General features: G+C 37.2%; 1 protein-coding gene across 1 annotated transcript; it reads left to right on the top strand.

Annotated features, from left to right (window-relative positions):
- Nucleotides 1–647: 647 nt before the first annotated feature.
- rasl11a (RAS-like, family 11, member A) lies at nucleotides 648–9330 on the top strand. The gene is made up of 8 exons (XM_087788206.1): nucleotides 648–1079; nucleotides 3168–3224; nucleotides 3367–3449; nucleotides 5496–5536; nucleotides 5596–5725; nucleotides 5796–5871; nucleotides 6037–6113; nucleotides 7954–9330. Exons 1-8 carry the CDS (start codon nucleotides 923–925, stop codon nucleotides 8098–8100), a joined length of 768 nt encoding a protein of 255 aa, XP_087644332.1. The 5' UTR covers nucleotides 648–922; the 3' UTR covers nucleotides 8101–9330.
- The last annotated feature ends 1014 nt before the right edge of the window (nucleotides 9331–10344 follow it).

Genomic DNA, 10344 nt, shown 5'->3' with positions numbered 1-10344 from the left:
AATTTATTTTATAACATTGTACGTCCACAATAGTTCAGTTTACACACCTTGCTATAATTTAATAAAGAAACACCGCCCACGCGAGATAAAACATTAGGAGGAAATAAGCGCTCTATTATGAGCACATAGGAGTAACTTTAACCCTTAGGCGATGTATTACAATGTTTTGTTTACTACTTTAAACGTCGTTAAATATAACTGGGAGTTTCACTAAATTTGTAGCGAAATTAAGAATGGTGGATTATTGGATTATGGTATTATTGCACAGTTTAATGTTTCACTTTGAATCATTACGTTTCTTTATTTTATTTTATTTTTTTTACTTAGCACCTGTCTGATCTTATAATAATTACAATATAATATATAACAATACAACTTTCGTAAATAAATTCTACTCTATAAATATTGTCAGGATTTTCATTTAACAGGGTTCCCTGAATTGAACACGCATAAATGTCCTATTTAGTGCCATGTTATTTTAAAATGTTATTTCAAATGTGTATTTCTGTCTATTTGGGAAAAGGATGCCACTTGACTTTGTTTTATTTCCTGGTTCATGTGGGCTGGGATCGAGCATCCAGACTGGGAAGAAGGAGCCTCCTCTGTCTCTTGGGAAAGAGGATGTTCCCAAATCTCCCTCCTCTTCATTTCCCATCTGGCTCCTTGTTGTTGACACAACTTTTTAATAATCTTGCTGCAAAATAGTCAAAATTCAGTTTCCCATCACTTTATCGATTGGATCAATCTTGGATTATTTTTCCTGTTAAAAGGTACTTTTGGAAACAATTCCTCCCCAGGAGTTTTGGGGATCACCGAGTATTTGTGTCGGAGGATTATGGGACTATTGGAGTGACTTTCTATCTGGGCGGAGCGGGATCCGGGACCCGGAGGTCTTCCAGCTGCCCGGCTCGAGGACAGCTCGATGCGGATCAGTGGCGACCCTCCGCCTGGAAGCATGAGCGGCGGCGGCTCCGGGAACTTCCTGCTGGTCCCCATACCGGAGTACCCGCTGCTGGACTGTGTCCCCAACAAGACGGCCAAGATCGTGGTGCTGGGAGCCAGCAACGTCGGCAAGACTGGTATGGAGAGCCAAGCTTTTTATTTTATTCTAGTCTAGCCACCTGTAGTTTGAAAGACGGGTTTGGATCACGTCAGCATTATTTTTTTCTGCTCATCACGTCTAGATTTCATGATGTATTGATGCTGGAAATACGGGAAATATTTTGAAATTGAGGTGTAGAATGAACAGCAGGGGGCGACACATCTCACTCCCCCAGTTCAAAGTAGCAGATACATTAATTGTATTTTACATGTATTTAAAGGTATTAATATCTAATGTTTAATTGCTGCCCATCCTATACTTTTTAAAATATTATATTTTTTGTATTAGTCATATTACAGCGTAATAAAATATTAAATTGTTTTTAATATAAAACTTTGTATGTTGTATGACACATGTTAAGATAAGCATTATTTTAAATTAAATCACTTCCTAAAAACATTCACCGAAAATTCCATCAAATTATTTTTGTTTGTTGTTTTTACAGATTTTTAAAAAACAAAGTAAATTGTTTTACAAATATTATGAATATAGTTGTAATGCAATGGGTTATATAAACAGAGTTAATAGTGGTGCTATTGCATAATTATACATGTACAGCAATTGGAGTAGAAAAAAAATGTGTACATTTAGAGTCCAGAGTTTAAAAGTTTCAGAGTGAAACCATCTGCGGTCGTATTCATACAGCAGACTAAACACATTACTGGACGGTCGAAATCGCTTCAAGTGGCCAGTTTGTCAAACTTAAGGTAAAGTCGACGATCTAAGTTGGAGCCTATAGACCCCATACAGTGACTCAGGACAAAAATATCTACCATTTAGAAATCTCAAGTGCACTTCAGAAAAGCGAAGAAAGGACTCCTCTAGAAACGGTGCATTCAATGAATAAATAGAAGGATGTACATGTTATAGATTGTCTTTGTGCAGACGTTAGTCCTTTTTAAATGAGGTTCTCCGAAATTAAATCTTTTGTCAAGGAAATGGGAAATTCCAGCTAGATATTCCAAAGAAAACGTGTCACGGTAATATGGGTCAGGGTGTCTGTGTGTGTCAAGGTGAATACCTTAATTCAACAATGATCAAGCGCCACCTACAGGAAACGCTATCTAAAAAAAGGGAATAAAAGGTGATCGTCTTGGAGAATCAATTGGAGATTGGTGAACCATCTTCATGGTCCTGATCAGATTAGGTTCGTTTTAACAGCCAGGTTTGATCAGGAATGAAAGTTTTTTTTAGTTTGAATCGCTCAGATTCTTCACTGGTCACGGGTAATCATTGACACATTGGTTGAGTTTCATAAAGTACTCTACACAGAAAAGATTCCATATGTTGCCCACGGTATGAAACCTTTTCTTTGGCGAGAGAGAGAGAGGCCAGCACATTGTGGACAGGTCACCGGTCCAGTGCAGGACTCATGCTGACAGACAACAGTGCAGTGAGAACAGAACAGAAATGTGTACAAATCATTGAATTCACAAGATGTTTTGATCCTCTACTACAAATACTGCAGTTGCCAGAGTTAATTTCTAGCTCAGCCAGAGATTAAATCAATGCATCTAGCAGGTCGACTTTCTTCATTGTTTTCTCATGACTTAAAAATACTTACAACTGAGGCAAAAGATAAAAAGTGCTCCAGCATTTTCGGTCGTTGAAGAGACAAGCCTTTTCTGTCAAATTATTTTTGCGAATCCCCTTTTGTATGAAGTCGCCTTTTATCGTTGTGTGGTCTTATACTTTTCTTCCCACGAGAAGTGACCAAGTGCTGTGTTACATCGTTGTGTGTCATGACGTAATAATGTCTTTTGAACCAACCTTAGCGCTAATTTGAAATGATATGTTTACTATATTACTTTATTCTTAAAAACAATCTGCTTCAGCATTACAATGAGACTGAATGTGCCTTTTTAATTGTTGTTTTTTTAACCTGTATGTAACAGTTGTATAAAATGCACATTTATCGATACAAATATATAAAAAAAACTGTCTTATCATATCTGTTAATTTAAATACTAATGGAATTATACAACTCAGTCTCCTGCCAACCCTCAGCTAGAGTCTGTGGAAAGTGCTTTCTTCTCTCATAACCTGTGCTATTGATCTTCTCCAGCTCTGATCGTCCGATTCCTGACAAAAAGGTTTATCGGAGACTACGAAGCGAACACCGGTGAGACCACGTCCTGCTCTCTGCTGTCAGAGCAAACACACATTTACCTTTTCACCTCGACTCTTGACGTAAGCAAACAGCCACCATTGATCCCTTCATCTGTTTGCTCTCCCTCTCGCTCCCCCTCCCTGGCTCTCCTCAGGGGCGCTCTACTCTAGAAAGGTCACTCTGGAGGGAGAGGAAGTGTCGCTTCAGATCCAAGACACGCCCTGTGTTACGCTCCAGGTAAGAGAGGGTCTTCTAAAACGAACATTATTGATTATTAAATGGGATTATTGATGCACCAACATGAACATTTGACACTTATTCTTGTTTTTCATGTTATTAAAATGTCTGATTCTCATCATAAACTTAAAATAAAAAAATGTATATAAATCATATTATTTTAAGTTCCACTTATTCCATGTACTTAACTAAAATAAAAACACAGTATTTGTATAAATATATGTGTAAATGCACTCTCATAGCACTTGATTTTATTTATCTGAAATTGATTTTTATTTATAAAACTGAGTCAAATTATCTTGAGATGTATCATAATCTCTCGGGAAAACTGAGCCACATTGATTCAACCGCTCAGTAAAAGCAGATCCATCTACTCAGACAAAGATCATTCCGGAGGAATGCTGGTAAGTGGACGTGATGGTCTTCACGCCGCTGCTGGCTTTAATGAGAACAACGTGACATGCATCCCACCATCCTCACCGGGAGTCTGTTTACACAAGTGGACATCAGATCTGTTCATTTCCTTCACTCGTTGGGGATAATGAAGGCAAAGGAAGGACTGAGATGGGATGTTTTCCGCAGATTAGACTCGAATAATTGGCGCTTCACAAGTTATTCGGCCTCTGGGTGCTTGTGAATACATGCAGCTGCTTTCGAGAGCCATACCTGAGGATGAATTTCCATGCCTGACTTTTGAAATCATCCCAGGAATCCAACTGCGGTTCTTCAGCAGTGATAGTTGGGTGGTCAAGTCATAAACTCACCGTTTGACAGACATGTGGTTTCCTTTCACAACCTGCAACCCACTTCAGTGAGGCTTGTAATTGAAAATAATCTAAACAATATTTCAGATTGTTTTAAATACTGATTAAATTAATGTAAATATATGTAAAGATGAGACTTTTGGCTCAGTCTAAACACTAATGTTTCTTATGAGAACTTGTTAAAATAAAAAATAATAAATAAAAAGATGATTTCTAACATAAATAAAAACAAAAGTCCTATCGTTCTTTTAAAAGTTAAATGAAAATTGACACGGTATTAAAACATTTTCAAATAGTATTGTGGAAAATGATGGAGCCCCTAAGGGTACATGGAAAGAGAAAAAGTTCTCAAGTTCTCTTTTTCAACCTTTTGAGATGTTTTTAAATTTCTCAAGATCTTTTGAAACTTCTCAAGATCTTTTTCAACTTCTCAAGATCTTTTTTTGCTTCTCAAGATCTTTTTCAACCTCTCCAGATCTTTTTCAACTTCTCAAGATCTTATTCAACCTCTCAAGATCTTTTTCAACTTCTCAAGATCTTATTCAACCTCTTGAGATCTTATTCAACCTATCAATATCTTTTTCAACCTCTCAAGATCTTTTTCAACTTCTCAAGATCTTATTCTACCTCTTGAGATCTTATTCAACCTCTCAAGATCTTTTTCAACTTCTCAATATCTTTTTAACTTCTCAATATCTTTTTAAACTTCTCAAGATCTTTTTTAACTTCTCTAGTTCTTTTTAAACTTCTCAAAATCATTTTCAACCTCTCAAGATCCATTTAAACTTCCATGTCCCTTTACGGGCTCCTTAGAATATCAAAGAAATAATAATAATGGTATTTAATTAACTTAAAATACTAAATGGTTAATTGATGAACATCTTAATCAAAATTGGCGTTTTAATTATTTTAATTGTTAATTAATATTATTCCTTAGTTTATTCATATCTCTAAAATGAAAGATTTTTGTCTTGTATTGTTTTATTGTTAATTAAGGCATGACAGTATGTAGTGAGAATAAATACAGTAGAATTATTTCAGTGTTACTACAGTATGAAGTACAGATATGAATAAAAACATTATATTATAAAGTTATTGGGAAAATCTGGAACAAATAATTTTGTTCATTTTTTATACTATTATTCATACTCTGATAAGTAATCTTTTAAGATTTATTTCAATTAAAGATAATAAATGGTCAATTTGTATAATACATTAATACATATACAATAATAATGTTAATAGATAGTTGAAACATGACATTATTTTTGTTTGATGGCAGGACGATGCTGATGGACTCTATTGCCAGGAGCAGATTAACAGGTGGGTTGTCACTAACTAAAGTAAAGTAACAATGATAATCATGAATAATTCACTTCCAGGTCCATCTACTGGGCTGATGGTTACGTCCTGGTTTACTCCATCACCGACCACAACAGCTACAGAACCATTCAGCCACTTTACCAGCACGTCAGGCGCATTCACCCGTCTGGCAACATCCCCGTCATCCTGGTCAGTGTGAAACCCTCTGCTGGATAACAATAAACACTTGATATAATCTGTAATCTCCACACTGGAGCAGATTGGGAACAAGAGCGACCTGCTCAGAGCGCGACAAGTACCTGCTGACGAAGGCGAGACATTGGCAGCTTCTCTAGGTGACGTCCTCACACACTATCAGTTTCATTTGTTGATCCAACCATGATCGAATAAGGCATTTAACACAATAAAACAGTTCCAGACATGTCATAGGTATATCAGGCCTGTTGCCTAATGAATCAATGTAATCTGGATGATAAGAGCGATCTGGTCTCTGCCGACAGGAGGAGTTTACTTCGAGGCGTCGGCCAGAGAAAACCACGAGGGCGTCCACTCTGCTTTCCTACACATGTGCCAGGAGGTAAAGCCTGCCTTTGTTGTTTTGATTAAATAAAAGAGAAAATAATTAATAAATTATTATTATTATTATTATAAATGATTTCCTTATTGTGCAAAATGTAACAGAGATTCTATTCAAGGACCAACTAAATACGTTGAGCTAGAGGATAAAGTTCCCGAGTCAAGGCAGGATGCAGCACTAGCTACATGTCAAATACAAAAGTCCAACCTCTTTATTTTAAAGTGTCCATGGATGTGCACTGCAGAGGTGAGGGTTGCTGAGTAAAATTGCTGGAATACACACAGAAATACAAGATGGTGCTCAAGAAGAACTTACATGTGTTTTGTGTTACAACGCACAATAAAAGGAAGCAATATGAGTTCAGTTTGTTGGACAATTTACAATAATAAACATCAAATTTATGTTGTCAACGCCACACTGTTGTTCAGTTCAGTCACCGGATACAGAGAGGATTTTTAATACAATGAGGGTTTCTTGAAACCATCTTTTTCTGGTGTAAAACTGGACAACATGCTCTTCATAAATGAAGTGGCACAGAAAAAAACTTTCGACGATGATACAGCCACAAGAGTAATATTACTGTGGCTAGCTTAGCAATACTTCATGTAGCCTTTGTCGCTGAATATCATTACATGCAAGACCAAATGAAATGAAAGACTACGCTTTGTTTTTCTGGAGATTCAATCGTGCTTACCATAACCATGCCCACTCTGCTGTGGTCAAACATTGAGGTTTGTCACCACACGTCATCAATCCTGGAAGTCTCTACCTCCAAGGGACTCGTTGTATAAACAAAGCGAGCCTGATTACAGCTGGCTGGAGGAGAGAGTGAAGCCCATTATTAAGTCATAGTGGACTTCACTCACGTAACCTCTCGTTCGTCAAGATTTCAGATGGTGGAGAACTTTATAAAGTAAAAACTTCTAAACATCATCATGATGATGGACTTACTGCATCTTGGAGAGGAAAACTTCAACATTTGAAACATAATTAAGTGAGGGAAGTTTGGTCCTACATTTAAATGGAAAATTAGCTTTGCATAGTGATACAGTGATGAAGAAGAACAAGCTAATAAGGTTTTCTACACCGTGAGAAGGCTGTGGGAAGGTCTTGGATTTCTATCCAGGACCTCTCCTGGGGGCGTCCTTGAGATGTTCACCTGGGAGATGATCTAGGCAAACTAACAGGAACAGATTATGCTTCTCAGTTGACTTGGGAATTTCTGTTTATTACACAAGAATAGCTTGAGGAGGTTCTTGGAAGATGAAGGTCTGACCTAAGATAAGCAATAGAAAAGACGGATGAATCAATCAATGTTTGATTCGTTAAAAGGCTTCAGGGGTGCGACACAGCAACAGAAGATTCTTATAATACTATTTCATAAAAATCAGTGAGCGTGTCATTTTTATCCAGGTGCTTTGTAGAAAGAGGTTTCCAAACTTGTGGAGCTTCAGATTATTTTCCCAGAGATGCCAAACACCACAGAACCCACAGTTACCAGAGTTTGTTTATTTGCCCAGACCAAAGCCTTCCAACACACACATTCACTCATGTTGACTTTCCACTCTGGTAAAGTCATTATTCTGAGATGAATGAAAGGAATAGAAAGAAAATGAATAATCATTTTATTCGTATCTGAATAGATACAGAAATAAAATGGTAATTTAAAAAAATTATGTTTCTGATAAGAACAAGAAAAAAAAAGTTAAACAATTGAAAGCATGGTATTTTCTACATATAAATGCTTGACAACATTAATATATCGTAATGTCAAACTTTTTAATGCTATTTTATATTTTTATCAGCGTACAATTGTGTCAAATTTGTCTCCTGGTTTCAGATAATTCGTGTTTTTGGAAGTGGAAACGGAGAGAAGAGGAAAGGAGGCCTCCATTTGGCCCGACCCAAGTCTCCAAACATGCAGGAGCTGAAGAGGAGGTTCAGACAAGTTCTTTCTTCCAAAGTCAAATCTGCGACCACACTCTGATGACGGCCAACGCTCAGAACAATGGAACAAAAATACGAGTCTCCATCACTGGGGAGTGAGGAACAACATGATGGAAGGCCGGAAAATGACTGATGGGACCTGATCTAATGATCTCTGACCAGTGAGTTTCCAGTGTGGGAACACCATCCATGAATGTCATGAACCATGTGCCTCTGCTACGATCAAAGCCTTTGAAGGAGCCGGAGCACGGCTCGTCTGATCTTGATTCGTGGCTCGAGGAGAGTTCTGGTTCAAACTTAACTGGTTCCTGACAAAAAACTGAAAAGAAAGGACTATGATTGTGACCAAAGAACACAGCGACCTCAGTTTGATTTGAATGTTTCGTCTGCCTACAGAAACTGCAAAACAGGAAACAACCCCAAAGCTTCAACTTGAGCTGAGGTTGGATCTGATGCTGAGGGGAGAGTTTAGGAATGTCAGTGGTTATTTTTAGGAAGGGGGCATCAGTGGAATCTTAATAGACTAATAATTAAGTGTAAATTGGTGTCTTACACAAGTCCTATAATTCCTTTGCACGTGGAAACACGTTTCTCTATAAACATTTATTATTCAACAGTAAACAAAACAAAAATAATTGGCTTTTGTTTTGCTCATATTCTTGAGTTTATGTGTCCGATTGATGTGTTTGTTTTGGGACAAATAAGTACAACCACAACAAAAACAACTAAAAATACACAATTTATGCAACACTTTCTAACACAGTATTAACTTTGTTCATGGCAATAAAAAGCACAATTCAATAGTTATGTTAATCAATACATACAATCATATTAATAAATGTTTTGAAAAGGTGTAGTGCCTTGATCCAGAATTCAACCAGCGACTCCTGAGTGAGCACCCAGAGTTCCAACGACTGTGTTGAATTGCTAAAACAATTTAGAGTAAATGAACCTTTTGTGTCAATCCTAGACGGCTTTTTGGAATATTTACAACTTCAGCTTTGATCACATGTATGCTACCTGAAAGAAAATAAAAATCCACCCAGACTGAGAATATACAGAGATGGCCACATCTTTTTTAAATAACCAAACATTCTACAGACCTCATTGACAGCCAACACTAGTCAATTAATTCAAGTTTAAGTTTATTTCCTTAAATAAATGTGATTAAACTCTGTTTACACTGTTTACAATTCATCAAGCTTGAACATGCCAGGTTTGCTAATAGTTTTGACATTTTTCCACAATAAAGAATCCAAACGTAATTCCATTTAATGGAGTCTTTTCATTTAAATGGTCTCCTTTAACAATTGTATTGTTTTCTGTTCTCACTTAAGGCTCTTTCATTACGACATTTCACAGTGGCTGTCAGCTCAAGGTAGTAAGAAGACATACAAGGAGAACTAGTGTGTTTGTGCATGTGTTGGTGTGTGTGTGTGTGTGTGCGTGAGAGTTCACAACAGAGATGTTCTCATGACCTCACACACAGATTTCCCATTTAAGACAAATTCTTTTTCATTTGGACTTTCTTTCTTGGTCACTGAACCAACACTTTGACCTCAATGCACACACTCGCACATGTGCACACAAGCCCTTCAAAATTGTGTGTTGACCCCAAATTTTGCACTGACGACCCTTGCCCTTTTAAAAACCGCAGGGTTGCACAGAATCAGTCAAAATGTTGAGATAAAGTCTGAAGTCTGGCTGGCTGTGTGGGTCCGGTTCAAAGAAAGCTAGATCTTGTTTTTGGCTTCTCCACACTCTTCTGCTTTCTTTTATTCCACACATACACCGGTTGGAAATGTTCTCCTGAAAGCCAGAAATCATTTTAATGTGGTCTTTAAATTCCAGTTAATTTAATGTAGAAGTTAATGTGACGTTTATGAGGCCATATTTAGAAATGAAAGCTCCCTGAAAACTTCCCTTTTTGGGAAAGGTCGTTGACTAACGGTTGGTAGTGAAGCTAAGTATCATTGTAAACATCCTTAAAGCTCTTTTGTGTGCTTAAACTCCAGTTCGGATATGTGTAGGTCTCTGCTTCAATTAGTTTGTTTTGAGTAAGATCTTACCAAAGTTATCACTTAGACCAAAATGGTTAGTTCTCTGTTCATTATACATGTGAATCTCGATCAGTTCTACTTCAAAATGTAAAGAGTGAAAGTGGGAGAGCAGGAAAGAACTGAATGTTCTCAGAAAAACGTACACAGCAAATTTAATTTGAGGCTCAGACACACACACGAGGCATGTCACACTTCAGTTATCTCGCATTTGCTGAGGTTACTTT

This window comes from Callionymus lyra, chromosome 4, assembly GCF_982586985.1.
Source record: "Callionymus lyra chromosome 4, fCalLyr1.hap1.1, whole genome shotgun sequence".
Classification (NCBI taxonomy): domain Eukaryota; kingdom Metazoa; phylum Chordata; class Actinopteri; order Syngnathiformes; family Callionymidae; genus Callionymus; species Callionymus lyra.
This window is presented reverse-complemented; position numbering and strand designations above follow the sequence as displayed.

Excerpts from the sequence above, each read along its gene's own strand:
- rasl11a (XM_087788206.1), top strand. The coding sequence starts at position 923 with ATGCGGATCAGTGGCGACCCTCCGCCTGGAAGCATGAGCGGCGGCGGC. Across the intron at positions 3,225-3,366 it reads AGACTACGAAGCGAACACCG|GGGCGCTCTACTCTAGAAAG; the intron begins GTGAGACCACGT and ends GGCTCTCCTCAG. Across the intron at positions 5,537-5,595 it reads TGCCAGGAGCAGATTAACAG|GTCCATCTACTGGGCTGATG; the intron begins GTGGGTTGTCAC and ends ATTCACTTCCAG.